Raw genomic sequence first — 19,077 nt, forward strand, 5'->3', positions numbered from 1 at the left:
TGCATCTTGTGCATTATTCCCAAGAATACCTGCCATTGCTGTTCCACTGTCTTTTCTGCTAGTATATCCATCCAGTTAACTTTGGCCAGCTCCTCCATCATGGCTCCATAGTCTCCTTTGTTCAACTGCAACACTGACACTTCCTATCTGCCTTTATCCTTTTCAAATTGCAGATAAAAACTTATCATATTATGATCACTACCTCCTAATGGCTCCTTTACTTCAAGACTGCTTATCCTTCCAGGTGCTTATCCTTCACCTGTGAGTCTGTTGGGGTCATCTGCTGTATTGGGTGCTCCCTGGTGTGGCCTCTTCTACATCAGTGAGACCCAACATAGTTTGGGGAGCCGTTTCATCAAGCACATTCATCTCATGTTCTCGATATTTATTCTTTCTTTATTTTTTCCTTTTCTTTCTTTTCGTATTTGCAGAGTTTTATTTTGCACACTGGTTGTTGTCTGCCCTGTTGGGTACAATCTTTCACTGATTGTATTGTGACCGTTGTGTTTATTGTGAATGCCCACAAGAAAATGAATCTCTGGGTTGTATATGGTGACATATTATGTACTTTGATAATAAATTTTACTTTGAACTCAGGAAGGTGTTCAACAAGGTTCCCACTTTTTAGGATCTTTCATAAAGTGAGGAGGTGTGGGATCCGAGTTAACTTGCTCGTGTGGATTCTGAACTGGCTTGCGCACAGTAGGCAGAGGCTGCTTATAGATGGAGCATATTCTGTCTGGTAGTTTATGACCAGTGGTGTTCCACAGGGATCTGTTCTGTGACACCACCCTGCCCCCCCCCCCCCAGCTCGTGGCTTCTATAAATGCCTTAGGTGAGGAAGTGGAAGGAACTGGGGGGGGGGGGGGTGTTAATAAGTTTGCAGATGATATGAAGGTCGGTGGTGGCGTGGAAAATTGTCCCCATCGCGTTCCACCTATGGTGCACAGGGTCGTTTGTCCTTATGAGTGTTTGCAACATTTTCTGTTCTTTTATTTCTAATTTCCAGCTCATGTTTTGGTTTTCACACGTACTTTGCTGTGTTAGATTAGCGACCGAGTTCTCCACAGAACACACTGACTGTTTTGTGCTTTCAGAGACTTTAAACACGTCTGCGTCCGAATGCGCCGCCGGTGACACTGGGAGCCGAGTGCGCAGGCGCCGAAAACCGGAAGTCGCGCCGGAAAGGGGCTCGTGCGCTGAGTGGACAAAAGCGCGGGCGGAGTCGGCGGCAGGTAGGAACGGGACGCGGGCGGCAGATTATCAGCATTGGGGTCTGTCCTGGAGCAGTTTGTGGTGGGGAAAAATCAGTGCGGCCTTCGGATATACACACTGGCACAATCCCGGCCCTCCCACTCTCCCTTCAGCCTTCGGTCCGCCTGCTGACCGAATGTGCTGACACCATCTGGGCCCAGAGACCACAAGGCGCATGCGCGTTTCTTGGAGTGTGGTGGATAGATCGGTTTCTTGTTCGCGGGGGGTTATGGGTAAAGAGGCAGCCATCGGCGACTGGTTGGGCGCTTAGGAACATAAATAGGTGAATGTGTGAACTAAAGAATTGTCGATACTGGAATCTTGGATTAAAAAATAACGCTGGAAGAATTCAGCTTTTCATAGCGTCAAAGAGTCTAGAAATTGTCTGCACATTCTATCAGTCCTATTTGTTCACATTTGGCCCATAGTCTTCCAAATTTTTTCTATCTGAATGGACATTAACATTGTTAATGTGACTGTCCCAGCCTCTATTTCAGGTAGGTCTTTCCAAATACTCACCACCCATTGCAAGAAGCAGCTCCCCTAATGTCCTTCTTAAATATTTTTCCTCTGATCATAAAGCTTGTCTCGTGGCTTTAGCGTCCTTTTCCCAGGTTAAAGTCTCTGTGATTTCACTCTGTCTGCGCTCCTCATAGTCTTATAGGCCAATGTCAAGCCACACCTGATTGTCCAGAGAATACAATCCTAGTCTTTCCCTTATAATTTAGAGATCCAAGCCTAGACAATATCCTGGTCAATGGGTTGTGCATTCTTTCAGAATCTGGCTTATTATCACCGTCATGCAGCAGCAGTTCGATGCAATGCAGAATATAGAGGATGAAGAAAAAAAGTGAATAAATCAATTGCAGTATACACATATTGGACCAATTAAAAATTATGGAAAAAGAAATAATATATATTAAAAAAGTGAAGTAGTTTTCACAGGTTCAGTGTCCATTCAGGAATCATATGGCAGAGGGGAAGAAGCTGTTCCTGAATCGCTGAGTGTGTGCCTTTAGGCTTCTGTACCTTCTGCTTGATGGTCACAGTGAGAAAAGGACATGCCCTGGGTGCTGCAGGCACTTTTTCTAGTTGAGTAAAATCTTTCCTGTAACAGGGTGACCAGAACTGTACACAATACTCTTTAAGTGAGGCCTCATCAGCATCATAATTTCTAAACTCTATACTAATTGCCCGAACCGATGAAGGCCAATGTGCCAAACACCACCTTCACCACCCTGTCCACCCGAGATGTTGCTTTCTGTAAATTGTGCACTTTGCATTCCTGGTCCCTCTGTTCCATGACACTCCCTAGGTCCCAAATATTCACTGTGTCAGTCCTACCCTGGTCTGATCTTCCAAAATGCAATACCGTGGGTTTATTGTGATGGAAAGCCATTTGCCAATCCTCAGTGATTAGGATTCCCCTGTAATTTCTTGCAACCTTCCTCACTGTCTACAGTACCCGCTATGTTAGTATCATCAGCAAGTTTAGTAAGTGCGGTTTGTGCATTTACACATGAATCTGGGGAGTCAAATAGCATAAGTCAAGGTTTTGGGTTATTTCTGCACGGAGGTTAAGAGGGAAGAGCAAAGATTGCCAGGATGTATTTGGATGCAGAGTGGGAGAGAGGGTTGCTCTGTGAAATGGTTGCCTAAAGTCCCTTCCAGAAGTTCAACTGTACCTCTTCCATCCTGGTCTACTGTATTAAGAGCTTTTGGTTGAGCGTCATTTTCACTCCCCCACCGACCTCCACTGTCTTTCTCCAATGCTTTGGAGAGGCTACGTGCAAATTGGATGGATAATATTTCAAATCCTGTCAAAGGTATGAACAGTGACTTTTCCTATTTGAAGTAACCTCCACTCTCTGCGTTCTCCTGCACGCACTCACCTTTCAAAGGTGCAGCAGTTCATTTTATTACTAAAGTGTGAATGCAGAATGCAACTCCGAGATTCGTCTTCTCTAGATAGCCACGACACAAAGAAACAACAGGAAGTAGTTGAAACAAAATGACATCATCTTCCCCCCAACACAAAAAAAACAAAATCTCACAAACCTCAAGCTGCCAACCCCCACCCTTCCACAAAAGAGTAACATATCGCTCACCTGGAAGACAACAGCTGGAACATCGAACCCCAAACCTCTTCCCCTCTCCCAAACTCACCTCGAAGTTTGAAGTACTGTAATTTATTATCAAAGTATGTAGATATCAACATTTACTACCCTGAGATTCCATTTTCTTGCAGGCATTCACAGTAGGGAAAAGAAATACAAAAGAATCAAAGAAAAATTGCTCGTAAACAACCAATGTGCAAAAGAAGACAAATTGTGCAATTACAATAAGTAAATAAATTCGTAAATAATACTGAGAACACCGGTTGTAGAGTCCTTGTGAGTCCATAGATTGTGGAATATTTCAGAGTTGAGGTGAGTTAAGATGGATAGACACTTTATCAATCCCAAAGGAAATTACAGTGTCACAGATATACAAATGTTAGGAGAGAAGTAAGACAGAATGAAAATTAAGTTAACTCGAGCAGTAGAGGGTCATCGCTTCCCCAGCTATAGGTTGACTCGTTATAGAGCCTGATGGCTGAGGGTAAGAATGACCTCACATAGCACTCTTTGAAGCAGCGTAGTTGTCTTAGTCTATCATTAAACATGCTCCTCGGTTCAGCCAAGGTGGCATGCAGAGGGTGAGAAACATTGTCCAGAATTGCCAGGATTTTCCATCGGGTCCTTTGTTCTACCACAGCCTCCAGTGTGTCCAGTTTGACTCCTATAACAGAGCCGGCCTTTCTAATCAGTTTCTTGTGCCTGTTGCCATCATTTGTGTTGATACCGTTGCGCCAGCACACCACCACATAGAAGATTGTACTGGTGACAACAGACTGGTAGAACACGTGAAGGAGAGGCCTGCACACTCAAAAGGACCTCATTCTCCTCAGGAAGTAGTGGCAACTCTGGCCCTTCTTGTACAAAGCCTCTGTGTTGGTGTTCCACTCAAGTCTGTCATTCAGGTGCACCCCCAGGTCCTCACCATCAATAGTAACAGGGAGCAGTGCAGGATGTGTCTTCTTAAAATCCATCACCAACTCCTTTGTCTTACTGATGTTGAGCTGCAGATGATTCAGCTTGCACCGTTTGACAAAGTCCTTCTCCAGGGTCCTGTGTTCATCCTCCCGTCCTCCCTTTATACACCCAACTATTGCTGAGTCATCAGAACATTTCTGCAGATGACATGACTCAGTGTTGTATCTAAAGTCTGAGTTATCCAAACCGGTTCAGGAGTCTGATGGTTGCAGGGCAATAAATATTCCTGATCCTAGGGGCGTGGGACCTGAGGCTCCTGTATCTTCTTCCCGATGGCAGCAGTGAGAAGAGAGAATGGCCTGGATGTTGGGTGTCCTTGATGATGGATGCTGCTTTCCTGTGACAGCGTTCCTTTGAATCTGTTCAATGGGGAGGGCTTTGCCTGTGATAGACTGAGCTGTTCTTGCCACACTTGTAGGTTCTTCCTCTCCTGGGCAGTGATGTTTCCCTACCGGGCCACGATTCTGTCAGTGAGGATACCCGCCAGTGTGCAGCTGTGGAAGTTTCTCGAACTTTTAGATGTCATGCTGAATCTGCGCAAACTCCTAAGAAAGTAGAGGTGGTCTTGTGCTCTTTTTACGTACTGATCCCAGGGCAGATTCTCTGATATAACACCGGGGAATTTAAATTTATGTACCCTCTCCACCTCCGATAACACTAATAGGGAGTTAGGTAGAAAGCTGAAAATCGGAGCTCAATGGTAGCAATCTCTGGATTGTGGCGTGTGCCATGCACCAGTGACAGTAATAGGATGATTTGGCAAATGCATGAGTGGCTGAGGAATTGGGGCAGGGATACAGATTTCTGATCATTGGAATCGCTTCTAGGAAATGTATGACCTGTACAAAATGGACAGGTTACACTTGAATTAAAGGGAGCCAATATCTTTGCAGGCTTGTGTGCTAAAACTGTTGGGGAGGATTCAAAATAATTTAGCAGGGGAATGGGAACAGGAGTGATAGGGCTGAGGTCGGGGCAGTACCTATCCAAATGTTGTGAGACTGTGAGGAAGGACAGGCAGATGAAAGGGCAACATTACAGTCAGTGGGAGGAGTTAAGCATGGGAGCAAAATGAAAAAGGGTGATGAGTGTAGGCCTGAAGATGTTGTGTTTGAATGCATGCAGTATATCCATGTTCTTGTAGCACAGCTAAGAGATTGTGGGCATCACTGAGTTGCAGCTGATAGGTGGAGGGGCAGGTAGTTTTGAGGAAATAGAGGGGCTAGGGAAGGACTTAGACAGATTAGGAGAATGGGCAAAGAAGTGGCAAATGGAATACTCTGTCAGGAAGTGTGTGGTCGTGCACTTTGGTAAAAGAAAGGAAAGCATGGAGAAAAATTCAAAAATCAGAGGCACTACAGGATTTGGAGTCCTTGTGCAGTATTCCCTAAAAGTTAGTTATTCTTACTGTTAATCTTAATATAATATTGTTATTGTTAGTCTTACTTATTTTGAGCTGCAGATGATTCAGCTTGCACCGTTTGACAAAGTCCTCCACCAGGGTCCTGTGTTCATCTTCCTGTCCTCCCTTCATACACCCGACTATTGCTGAGTCATCAGAACATTTCTGCAGATGACATGACTCAGTGTGGTATCTAAAGTCTGAGCTATCCACACCGGTTCAGGAGTCTGATGGTTGCAGGCCAGTAACTGTCCCTGATCCTAGGGGCGTGGGACCTGAGGCTCCTGTACCTTCTTCCCGATGGCAGCAGTGAGAAGAGAGAATGGCCTGGATGTTGGTGGTCCTCGATGATGGGTGCTGCTGTCCTACTACAGCACTCCTTTAAATCTGTTCAATGGGGAGGGCTTTGCCTGTGATAGATCGGGCTGTTCCCGCCACACTTTGTAGGTTTTTCCACTCCTGGGCAGTGATGTTTCCCTAAAAGTTAGTTTGCAGGTTGAGTTGGTGTAAGGATGAGAATATAAGAACAAGGATGTAATGTTGAGGCTTTATAAAGCTCTGGGGAGGCCTCACTTGGAGTATTGTGGGCAGTTTTTGACCCCTTATCGAAGAAAAGATGTGCTGGAACTGGAGAGGGTTCAAAGGAGGTTCACGAAAATGATTCTGGGATTGAAAGGCTTGTCATACAAAGAGCATTTGATGGCTTATGGGGTCTCTACTCATGGAAATCAGAAGAATGAGGGGTGACCTCATTGAAACCTATTGAATGTTGAAATACCTCAGTCGATTTGATATGGAGAGGATCTTTCCTGTGGTGGGAGAGTCTAAGGCCAGAGGACAGAACATCAGAAATGAGAGTAGTCCTTTTAGAATGGAGAAGAGGAGGACTTTCTTTAGCTAGAGAGTTATGATGGCTGTGGAGTCCAAGTCATTGGGTATATTTAAGGCAGAGGTTGATAGATTCTTGATTGGTCAGGGTATGAATGGATATGGAGAGAAGACAGGAGGGGGAAAATGGATCAGCCAAAATGAAATGGCCTAATTCTGCTCCGATATGTTGGGTCTTATGGTCTATTTAGTGTTGTGTTGTGAGTTGGCATCTGTGTAAAGGGAACAAGTTAATGCTTTGGGTCTGGGAGCCCTTGTCAGAATTGGGAGAGATGGAAAACAAATGAAATGTCAGTGCCAGAGACAGAAGGGTAGAGCTAACGGAATCGGTTTTATTCGCTGAGACCTAATGGGTTCCTGTGGCAGTGAGAGGCAGAGACTTTGACTGTGTTATGTCAGCAACAGATGAAGTGTGTCAACTGAGAGAGAAAAACTAGGCCACGGCACAGAGAGATTAATAACACTATTTTACAGTCTGTTCATTGTTCCTTTCTGACTCAGCAGCAAGAGGCGTCTGCCAACAAAGGAGGCACTGTACACTCGATAAAGGTTACAAGAAATTATTACAGTTATGTACAGAATAAAATACAGAAAATAGGATTAAAAGTTCAAAGTAATTCGATTGTCAAAGTACAGATATGTCACCATATACAACCCTGGGATTTGTTTGCTTGCGGGCATTCACAGCAAACGCAAAGAAACACAGACTCATTGAAATACCACACGTGACAAAGATGGATAACCGACCAACACAAATGTTAACAAACTGTGCAAATACAAAAAACACTAATAATAAATAAGCCTTAAATATTGGGAACATGAGCTGAGTGAGCCCATAGGTTGTTGAATCAGTTCAGAGTTGGGGTGAGTGAAGTTATCCACACTGGTTCAGGAGCCTGATGTGTGGAATCACTTCAGTGTTGAGGTGAGTGAAGTTATCCACACTGGTTCAGGAGCCTGATGTGTGGAATCACTTCAGTGTTGAGGTGAGTGAAGTTATCCACACTTGTTCAGGAGCCTGATGTGTGGAATCAGTTCAGTGTTGGGGTGAGTGAAGTTATCCACACTGGTTCAGGAGCCTGATGTGTGGAATCTGTTCAGTGTTGGGATGAGTGAAGTTATCCACACTGGTTCAGGATCCTGATGTGTGGAATCAGTTCAGTGTTGGGGTGAGTGAAGTTATCCACACTGGTTCAGGAGTCTGATGTGTGGAATCAGTTCAGTGTTGGGGTGAGTGAAGTTATCCACACTGGTTCAGGAACCTGATGTGTGGAATCAGTTCAGTGTTGGGGTGAGTGAAGTTATCCACACTGGTTCAGGAGCCTGATGTGTGGAATAAGTTCAGTGTTGGGGTTAGTAAAGTTATCCACACTGGTTCAGGACCCTGATGGTTGAGGGGTAACCGTCCCTGAGCCTGGTGGTGCGGGTCCTGAGGCTCCTGTACCACCTTCCTTCTTGTAAACTTCTGTCGATCTACCCGATGCAAGGACGCCAGGTACTACGGTGAATGGAACTTTAACTCTTTAAGTGACCAGAGACTCTCTTGGATGCTGCATCGGAGGTCTCTCTGGCTTTTAAAGCAAATACAGCTCTTTAACACAAATGCAGTCACGTACACCCGATACATGTGGGTTCAACCCCCTCGGTTTTCTGTACAGATGATGATTGTTAGCCATAAATTGTTCGTGTAACAGCTTAACTGCCCCTATATCGGGATACGGCCAGACACACGCTTATAACTCAGAGCCTCCTACCCTTGAAACAGGCATTCCTTTTAATGCTTATCTTGCAAGCGCTACAGTAAGTACAAAGAAGGGTATGTCTCCCTACAGCAGTTAATCAAGCAATGATACAAGTTGCTTCAAAACAGGAACTGAAGTTAAACACAGGTCACATAATATCACCTGCTCAGCTTATCGTGTAAGAAACACTTGTGTTTCTATACTGTTTGCAAAGTCTTAGCCGCTGTGACCCTTACAAAATAGCCAGGGTCACAGGAGGCTTATGAGATGCTAACTCCTTAACATCTCATCCTGATGGCAGCAGCGATTGTATCCCATTGTATCTCTGTCCCTCCACCCGTTATTCCTCCCATCCGTGTACCCCACCTGTGTCCCACCCTCCCCCATCCCCCTTGTCTTTCGTCCACTCCCCGACTTTCCAACCTTGCCTTCCCCCATCCTCCCTCTCCCCTTGTTTGTCTCTGTCTCTCTCTCTCTGTCTCCATCTCCAACTCCGTGCACTGGTCGCACCCTAACAGAAGATTGCCACCTGCACGAAGAAATTGCCCCTTTTCCAACCCTTCATCATCCCTCTCATAACATTTACCCCTGTCCTTTTGTAGACAAACATGTTCTTGCCATTCTTTACTCTCAAGACTGTCGATTGCTGCTCACACTGTTCTCAAAACATTCCTGTGCACTGTCTCTGAACAGTTCCACGTCCCAGACTAACAAGCTTCCGTCTGGTGTTACATGTTTTAGCATATCCCAAGGAGGAATCAAGTTTCACTCTTTCCTTGCAGGGACAAATGGTAGCAGTGGCCCTGTCAGTCAGAAGAAAGTTAGAGAGGTTAAGGATATCAGTCCAGATGTCTGAAATGTGCTCAGTTAGAAGGTGAGGAACTATTCTGGCAGTTTGGGTTGAGCCTCACCTCAGAGACTAAAGTTATCTGATCTGAGACACTATCACATACTTACTGAAGTTTTCTGTAAACTCCTTTAACAGGGTAGAACACGCAGAGGATTTGTGAATGGACAGCTCTCAAACACATCACGTCGGAGCTGCACTGTGGGTTCATCCCCACCTGACTGTCGTTGACCTTTGATACTGAAGGGAAGATGCTCGTCTGTTTCATTTCTGAGAAAAGGTCACAATCCACGGGGTGGTCCTTGTGGCCGTGAGAGCGTTCAAGTGCCCCGACTGTGGCAGGAACCTCAGCCTGAGGAGGGAGCGCCACCATCTCTCCATGGAAAACACAAACATGTACGTTCCCTTTTGATGAACCACCCTGGCGGGAAGCTATGTGGCTTTTCTTCACGAATTTGAAAGGGGAGCAAGTATTTCCATGACATTGGTGTGGATTGTTGTGAAGATTTCCTGTCCAGCTGGAATCTCACGTCATTGCTTTTTGCCGGAAATGAAGGTCAGTGTCTCGTGCGCCTGTTGGAAATCCATTGATGCCAAACCCTGAGGAGACACCAGCAGGTCCTCACTGGAGATCGGACACCCAACTGCCTCCGGTGTGGGAAGGGGATTCACTCAGTCGTCCACTCCGCCGAGAGACCATCCAGCCTCACTGAGAGCGGGAGGGGGCTCGCCAAGTAAGATGATGCCCCAGCGAGGCCATGCCGGGGGGAAGCTGTTTGCCTGCTCAGAATGCGGGAAGGGGTTCACACGGTCGTCCCACCTGCTGACGCACCAGACAGTGCACACTGGGGAGAGGCTGTTCGCCTGCCCTGACTGTGGGAAGAAGTTCACCCGGTCATCGAGCTTGATGCGGCACCAGCAGTTCCACACCAGGGAGAGGCTGTTCACCTGCACTGAGTGCGGGAGGGGCTTTATGCAGTCATCCGACCTGGTGAGGCACCAGCGGGTTCACACCGGTGAAAGGCCGTTTGCCTGCACTGAGTGTGGTGAGAGATTCACCCAATCGTCCAGCCTGATATCGCACCAGCGTGTCCACACCGGGGTGCGGCCGTTCAGCTGCCCTGAGTGCGGGAAGAGATACGCTCGGTCGTCCAGCCTGCTGATCCACCAGCAAATCCACACCGGGGAGAGGCCGTTCACCTGCTCCGAGTGCGGGAAGGGGTACAGCCGCTCCTCGGAGCTGCTGATCCACCAGCAAGTCCACACCGGGGAGAAGCCTTTCCCCTGCTCCATCTGCGGGAAGCGGTTTACCCACTCGTCCAACCTGCTGATACACCAGCGCATTCACACCGGCGAGAGGCCATTTACCTGCTCCGAGTGCGGACGGGGGTTTGTTCAGTCGGCCCATCTCCTGAAGCATCAGCGCGTTCACACCGAGACGAAGCCATTCACCTGATCCTTGTGCGGGAAGGCGTTCGCCCGCTCGTCCCAGCTGCTGACGCACCGGCTGATTCACACCGCGGAGGGCTCGTTCGCCTGCTCGGTGTGGGACGATGTTAACTTAGTTCTGCCGCCAAGCGAAGAGCCGTCAAACTCACACTGAGGAGACCGATCAGGCGTGCTGCGTACGTTCATCATTGAACCATTACTGCTGCTGAGTCCATGCAGAGGACGGCTCTTACTGCTGCAGCTCAGGGCTTTCAGGATTGAAGCCTGATCGCTGGCCACAGCTCGGGTCTGTTTCTTCTCAAGTCAGTAACTACTATAACCAGGCTGCAGTTCAGCATTCTGTGTCTGTAACAAATAAACCTGTTTTGTTTAAAACCCTGTGTCTTGGGTCTTTTACAAATCGAGAGGCCCCTCAGTCTAGTTGCTCCACACCAGCCTCTTCCCAACTCCTCTGCTTCCTGAGCCTGTCACCTCGACTGTGGCGTCGGCTGCCGAGAGCAGCTTTCCTGCATTAAGAGTCAGGTTTAATGTCACTGGCATACTTTGCAAAATTTGTTGTTTTGCAGCAGCAGTGTGTTACAACACATAATACAAACTATAAATTACAGTAAGTGTATAACGTATAATAAAAATTAGTAATGCAGAAGGAGAGGAAAAGAACAGTGTTCATGTCCATTCAGAAATCTGAGGACAGAGGGGAAGAAGCTGTTCCAGAAATGCTGAGTGTGTGTCCTCAGGCTCCTGAACCTCCTCCTCGATGGGCCAGCCTTTCAAATTGTCCCCAGGCGTAGCCTGTCGAAGATCCTTCCTCTCCCAGGGATGAGGCCTTTGCTGTTTCTGTAGCTCTGGGTTTTTACCGGATGGCATTGCCAACCCCATGCCCATCTTTGCGGCCGGCCTTGGCACCATCCTTGGTGGAGTTCTCCAGCTTACTGAGACGTCCTCCTGTTTTTCTCTCTTCTCCATTGAGCTTCCCCTTCCAGGCACTTGTGCAGGAGCGGCAGCTGGCACCCCATCCGCTCCAACTCTGCTGTTGTACCACATCGACCACAGGTCTGATTGTAACTTTCTGGTGACTCTCCGCCACCGCCCCCTCGCTTATCAAGAATCTACCACTGCCTTAAAAAAATACTGAACTCTGCTTCCAGTGTCCTTTTGGAAAGAAACTTTGAATGACACCCGCATCTAATACCCTGGATAATTCTGAGCAGCATTGTGTATCAAACTGATCACATGTGCCTTACCATCTCCCCCCAATAGGCCTTCATCTCGCTAAATTTCTGTGTCCCCGATTTCCTCCAGTCGGATCTGCGTTCCGTTCATACTCTGGCCCTCAGCTGCTCTCCCCCGACCATCACGTCACAACAACAGTGAGCAGCTCTGATCTGGAAATGTGGATTTAATGGCAGCTTTCAAACAGGAATCGGATCTCCTTATAGAAAGAGAAAATCACCACTGGGCCTCGGGGAACAAGCAGGTCAACACAGGTACGCAGAGGCAATTGTGGGTGTGAGTGTGTGTTTCTAAAGCACATGAAATGCTGGAGGAACTCAGCACGTTAAGCTGCATCTGTGGAGGGAAATGTACAGTCGATGTCTTGGGCTGAAACCTTTCACCAGGACTTGGGGAGGGGAGAGGGGCAGAAGCCAAATGAGAAGGTGGTGAAGGAGCAGGAAGCTGAAGGATGAAACCAACTTTTGTAGTTTGGCACCAGTCCGTCAAGGTCCCTAATATGTTGTGGTCCGTAAAAGAAATAAAAGTATAAGGGGTATCCTTACTATATTGTTTTATGTAGAAAATGTGACCTTAATGTGAAATATGTACTTATATTATCATGGAGTCGTTTTTATATTCTGTTACAACTTTAAGCAAGTCTACAGGGAGTTTGGCCTCATCACCTAGGACATCAATAGAGTAGCTCCTTTGCAGCCAGCCAGCTCGTTTAAATAATATTAGCTCTGCTAATGAACGAATGACACCTGTTAAACTCACCTCAACATGTCTTTTACAATCATTTAACACACCGCGGTCAATAGAAAAGTCACTCTTGCAAACAGTGCAGCGAACAATACTGTCATTATTTTTGACCCCTATTGGGCAGGGGTCACTTTAGTGTCGTCTGGGGTGAAGTACGTTTTATTTTTTTTGCAACACTGCCATGACGCTACAGGACAGTAAACTGAACTGATGGACGATGAAAGAGAGAGAGAGGTCGACAGAGAGGCCCAAGGAGAGAACTGATAGGTCTACTTAGCACAAAGACAGACCATTTCCGGGATATTGTATATAATTTGTGGGTGTCAGGGAGGCACTATCAATATGCCGGAAACTCCCAGAACTTTTTTTTATATATATTACAAAATCCTTTATTACAAATATCGGTGCTATACAATATATACAAAACAGTGGCAAACACAATTACTGCACTACAAATAGACAATAGACATTACACCAGAATGTTGCCATCCCTATCTACGATGGCATTTACATCCCGCGGAGCCCAACGGTCTCGAAACTCCTCCAAGGCCGCTGTGGACTGCGCGTGTTCCTTTTCAATAGTTACCCGGGCATGAACATACCCCCTAAACATCGCCAGGCAGTCTGCCCGGGGAGATCCTCCTGCCACCCGTTTCCAAGACCCACGGATGGCGGATTTCGCCAGCCCCAGGAGCAAGTTGACTAGGACATCCTCATCCCTCCTTGCCCCCTTCCTTAGAACTTCTGGGAGAGGTGGGGTGTGTGTGTACATAAGCTATCTTAGGTATTTATAGTTATTGTAATTTTTTAAAATTATTATTGGGTCTTTGTTTTTTGTGGATTTTTTTGTGCTGCATCACATTGGAGTCACAATTACTTCACTCTCCTTTACACTTGTGTCCAGGAAATGTCATTAAACAATCTTGTATCTTGAACTAGACTGATAAGCAGATGAAATGCTGCTGTTGCTGACCAAATCGAAGATAGTGAGGAGTCATTGTGAAGGAGTGAGAATGAAAGTCTGGTTGAATGGTGTCACAACAACAACTTCTCACTCAAAGCCTGCAAAGTTACAGAGTTGATTGTTTCCATGAATAATAATCAAGGATCTTTCCGTGATTCTCGAATCTGCTTGTCCCTCCTCAATGATCTCTCTCCTGGTGCTTGTCCCTGTCAGCAGAAAAAGTGCCACACCTGCTCCTCCTCCCACGCCACCATTCAGGGCCCCAAGCAGTCTTTCCAGGTGAGGCAACACTTCACCTGTGAGTCTGTCGGGGTCGTTTGCTGTATTGGGTGCTCCCTGGTGTGGCCTCTTCTACATCAGTGAGACCCAACATAGTTTGGGGAGCCGTTTCATCAAGCACATTCATCTCATGTTCTCAATATTTATTCATTCTTTATTTTTTCCTTTTCTTTCTTTTCGTATTTGCAGAGTTTTATTTTGCACACTGGTTGTTGTCTGCCCTGTTGGGTACAATCTTTCACTGATTGTATTGTGACCGTTGTGTTTATTGTGAATGCCCACAAGAAAATGAATCTCTGGGTTGTATATGGTGACATATTATGTACTTTGATAATAAATTTTACTTTGAACTCAGGAAGGTGTTCAACAAGGTTCCCACTTTTTAGGATCTTTCATAAAGTGAGGAGGTGTGGGATCCGAGTTAACTTGCTCGTGTGGATTCTGAACTGGCTTGCGCACAGTAGGCAGAGGCTGCTTATAGATGGAGCATATTCTGTCTGGAGGTTTATGACCAGTGGTGTTCCACAGGGATCTGTTCTGTGACACCACCCTCCCCCCCCCCCCCCCAGCTCGTGGCTTCTATAAATGCCTTAGGTGAGGAAGTGGAAGGAAGGGGGGGGGGGTGTTAATAAGTTTGCAGATGATATGAAGGTCGATGGTGGCGTGGAAAAATGTAGATTCGAACAGCAGGAAGAGGTGGGCTGATGAGTGGCAGGGAGAGTTCAATCTGGGGAAGAGTGGAGTGATTCACTTTGAAGGTCAAAGTGTGAGGTTACTGACAGGATTGTTAGAAATGTAGATGAACAGGGATTTGGGGTTCACGTCACATGATCTCTGAATGTTGATGCACAAGTTGATAAGGTGGTTACGAAGGTGTGTGGTGTGCAGGCCTCATTAGTCAGGGGATTGAGTTCAAGAGCCGCAAGATAATGTTCCAACTCTTTAACATTCTGGTTAGACCACACTTGTGTTCATTTCTGGTCTCCTCATTATAAATGGCTGTGAAAGTTCTGGAGAGGTGCCGAGACTGACCAGGATATTGGCTGAACTGGAGTGCATCTCTGATGAGGAGTGGTTGAATAAGGTAGGACTTTTCTCTTTGGAGTGAAGGAGGATGAGGTTTACGCAATAGAGATGCATGAGACACAGACAGAATGGACAGCCAGTACATTTCCCCACAGCATCAATGTCTAATACACAAGGGCATCATTTGAAGGTCCTGATGAAGGATCTCGGCCCTAAACATCGGCTGTTTACTCTCTTCCCTCGATGTTGCCCGACCTGCTGAGATCCTCCAGCATTTCGTGTGTCTCTACTTCCTGAGGAGACTGAGGTACTTTAATACCTGCCGGACGATGCTGAGGATGTTCTACGAGTCTGTGGTGGCCAGTGCTATCATGTTTGCTGCTGTGTGCTGGGGCAGCAGGCTGAGGGTAGCAGACACCAACAGGATCAACAAACTCATTCGTAAGGCCAGTGATGTTGTGGGGGTGGAACTGGACTCTCTGACGATGGTGTCTGAAAAGAGGATGCTGTCCAAGTTGCATGCCATCTTGGACAATGTCTCCCATCCACTCCATAATGTACTAGTTAGGCACACGAGTACATTCAGCCAGAGACTCATTCCACCGAGATGTAACACTGAGTGTCACAGGAAGTCATTCCTACCTGTGGCCATCAAACTTTACAACTCCTCCCTTGGAGTGTCAGACACCCTGAGCCAATAGGCTGGTTCTGGACTTATTTCCATTTGGGATGATAAACTTATTATTATTTATGGTTTTATATTGCTATATTTCTACACTATTCTTGTTTGGTGCTACTGTAAGGAAACCCAATATTCCAAGGGATCAATAGTCTGTCCGTCTTGCTTTGGATTTAAAGCATCTGCAGTTTTTCTCGTGTTTATAGTTTTAAGGTGATTTTTGTAAAGTATAGGGGTAATATCGGAGTTAGGTTCTTTGGGATCGGTAGTGTGTGGATAGCACTGTGGTGCGTAGTGATCGAGGCAGATCCTTCGGCGACATTTCAGATAGCATCTTAGGCACTTGGGTGACAGAAACAGAGAGGGAAGTGTGGAAGGAAAGGGTTAGATTGATCTTAGAACAAGCTGAAAGGTCGGCAGAAGGGTTTGAATTGTGCTGTTCTCTATTCCACGTTCCTTTCCACAGACTGCATGCCTCACCTTGCGGGGTCATCGCGTTCCACCTATGGTGCACAAGGGTCGTTTGTCCTTATGAGTGTTTGCAACATTTTCTGTTCTTTTATTTCTAATTTCCAGCTCATGTTTTGGTTTTCACACGTACTTTGCTGTGTTAGATTAGCGACCGAGTTCTCCACAGAACACACTGACTGTTTTGTGCTTTCAGAGACTTTAAACACGTCTGCGTCCGAATGCGCCGCCGGTGACACTGGGAGCCGAGTGCGCAGGCGCCGAAAACCGGAAGTCGCGCCGGAAAGGGGCTCGTGCGCTGAGTGGACAAAAGCGCGGGCGGAGTCGGCGGCAGGTAGGAACGGGACGCGGGCGGCAGATTATCAGCATTGGGGTCTGTCCTGGAGCAGTCTGTGGTGGGGAAAAATCAGTGCGGCCTTCGGATATACACACTGGCACAATCCCGGCCCTCCCACTCTCCCTTCAGCCTTCGGTCCGCCTGCTGACCGAATGTGCTGACACCATCTGGGCCCAGAGACCACAAGGCGCATGCGCGTTTCTTGGAGTGGTGGATAGATCGGTTTCTTGTTCGCGGGGGGTTATGGGTAAAGAGGCAGCCATCGGCGACTGGTTGGGCGCTTAGGAACATAAATAGGTGAATGTGTGAACTAAAGAATTACCGATACTGGACTCTTGGATTAAAAAATAACGCTGGAAGAATTCAGCTTTTCATAGCGTCAAAGAGTCTAGAAATTGTCTGCACATTCTATCAGTCCTATTTGTTCACATTTGGCCCATAGCCTTCCAAATTTTTTCTATCTGGATGGGCATTAACATTGCTAATGTGACTGTCCCAGCCTCTATTTCAGATAGGTCGTTCCAAATACTCACCACCCATTGCAAGAAGCAGCTCCCCTAATGTCCTTCTTAAGTATTTTTCCTCTGATCCTTAAGCTATGGTCTCTTGTCTTTAGCATACTTTTTCCAGGTTAAAGTCTCTGTGATTTCACTCTGTCTGCGCTCCTCATAATCTTATAGACCAATGTCAGGCCACACTTGATTGTCCAGAGAATACAATCCTAGTCTTTCCCTTATAATTTAGACATTCAAGCCTAAACAATATCCTGGTCAGTAGGTAGTTCATTCTTTCAGAATCTGGTTTATTATCACCGTCATGTATCATGAAATTTGTTAACTTAGCAGCAGCAGTTCAATGCAATGCATAATATAGAAGAAGAAGAAGAAGAAAAAAAAGTGAATAAATCAATTGCAGTATACACATATTGGACCAATTAAAAATTATGGAAAAAGAACTAATATATATTAAAAAAGTGAAGTAGTTTTCACAGGTTCAGTGTCCATTCAGGAATCATATGGCAGAGGGGAAGAAGCTGTTCCTGAATCGCTGAGTGTGTGCCTTTAGGCTTCTGTACCTTCTGCTTGATGGTCACAGTGAGAAAAGGACATGCCCTGGGTGCTGCAGGCACTTTTTCTAGTTGAGTAAAATCTTTCCTGTAACAGGGTGACCAGAACTGTACACAATACTCTTTAAGTGAGGCCTCATCAGCATCATAATTTCTAAACTCTATACTAATTGCCCGAACCGATGAAGGCCAATGTGCCAAACACCACCTTCACCACCCTGTCCACCCGAGATGTTGCTTTCTGTAAATTGTGCACTTTGCACTCCCTGGTCCCTCTGTTCCATGACACTCCCTAGGTCCCAAATATTCACTGTGTCAGTCCTACCCTGGTCTGATCTTCCAAAATGCAATACCGTGGGTTTATTGTGATGGAAAGCCATTTGCCAATCCTCAGTGATTAGGATTCCCCTGTAATTTCTTGTAACCTTCCTCACTGTCTACAGTACCCGCTATGTTAGTATCATCAGCAAGTTTAGTAAGTGCGGTTTGTGCATTTACACATGAATCTGGGGAGTCAAATAGCATAAGTCAAGGTTTTGGGTTATTTCTGCACGGAGGTTAAGAGGGAAGAGCAAAGATTGCCAGGATGTATTTGGATGCAGAGTGGGAGAGAGGGTTGCTCTGTGAAATGGTTGCCTAAAGTCCCTTCCAGAAGTTCAACTGTACCTCTTCCATCCTGGTCTACTGTATTAAGAGCTTTTGGTTGAGCGTCATTTTCACTCCCCCACCGACCTCCACTGTCTTTCTCCAATGCTTTGGAGAGGCTACGTGCAAATTGGATGGATAATATTTCAAATCCTGTCAAAGGTATGAACAGTGACTTTTCCTATTTGAAGTAACCTCCACTCTCTGCGTTCTCCTGCACGCACTCACCTTTCAAAGGTGCAGCAGTTCATTTTATTACTAAAGTGTGAATGCAGAATGCAACTCCGAGATTCGTCTTCTCTAGATAGCCACGACACAAAGAAACAACAGGAAGTAGTTGAAACAAAATGACATAATCTTCCCCCCAACACAAAAAAAAACAAAATCTCACAAACCCCAAGCTGCCAACCCCCACCCTTCCACAAAAGAGTAACATATCGCTCACCTGGAAGACAACAGCTAGAACATCGAACCCCAAACCTCTTCCCCTCTCCCAAACTCACCTCGAAGTTTGAAGTACTGTAATTTATTATCAAAGTATGTAGATATCAACATTTACTACCCTGAGATTCCATTTTCTTGCAGACATTCACAGTAGGGAAAAGAAATACAAAAGAATCACAGAAAAATTGCTCGCAAACAACCAATGTGCAAAAGAAGACAAATTGTGCAAATACAATAAGTAAATAAATTCGTAAATAATACTGAGAACACCAGTTGTAGAGTCCTTGAAACTGAGTCCGTAGATTGTGGAATATTTCAGAGTTGAGGTGAGTTAAGATGGATAGACACTTTATCAATCCCAAAGGAAATTACAGTGTCACAGATATACAAATGTTAGGAGAGAAGTAAGAATGAAAATTAAGTTAACTCGAGCAGTAGAGGGTCATCGCTTCCCCAGCTATAGGTTGACTCGTTATAGAGCCTGATGGCTGAGGGTAAGAATGACCTCACATAGC

General features: G+C 46.1%; 1 protein-coding gene across 1 annotated transcript; it reads left to right on the top strand.

Annotated features, from left to right (window-relative positions):
* Positions 1 to 1,097: 1,097 nt before the first annotated feature.
* LOC132381646 (gastrula zinc finger protein XlCGF7.1-like) lies at positions 1,098 to 16,402 on the top strand. The gene is made up of 3 exons (XM_059951237.1): positions 1,098 to 1,235; positions 9,367 to 12,164; positions 16,267 to 16,402. The coding sequence occupies exon 2, from the start codon at positions 9,968 to 9,970 to the stop codon at positions 10,682 to 10,684; it is 717 nt and encodes a 238-aa protein (XP_059807220.1). The 5' UTR covers positions 1,098 to 1,235; positions 9,367 to 9,967; the 3' UTR covers positions 10,685 to 12,164; positions 16,267 to 16,402.
* The last annotated feature ends 2,675 nt before the right edge of the window (positions 16,403 to 19,077 follow it).

This window comes from Hypanus sabinus, chromosome 26 (assembly GCF_030144855.1).
Source record: "Hypanus sabinus isolate sHypSab1 chromosome 26, sHypSab1.hap1, whole genome shotgun sequence".
NCBI lineage: Eukaryota > Metazoa > Chordata > Chondrichthyes > Myliobatiformes > Dasyatidae > Hypanus > Hypanus sabinus.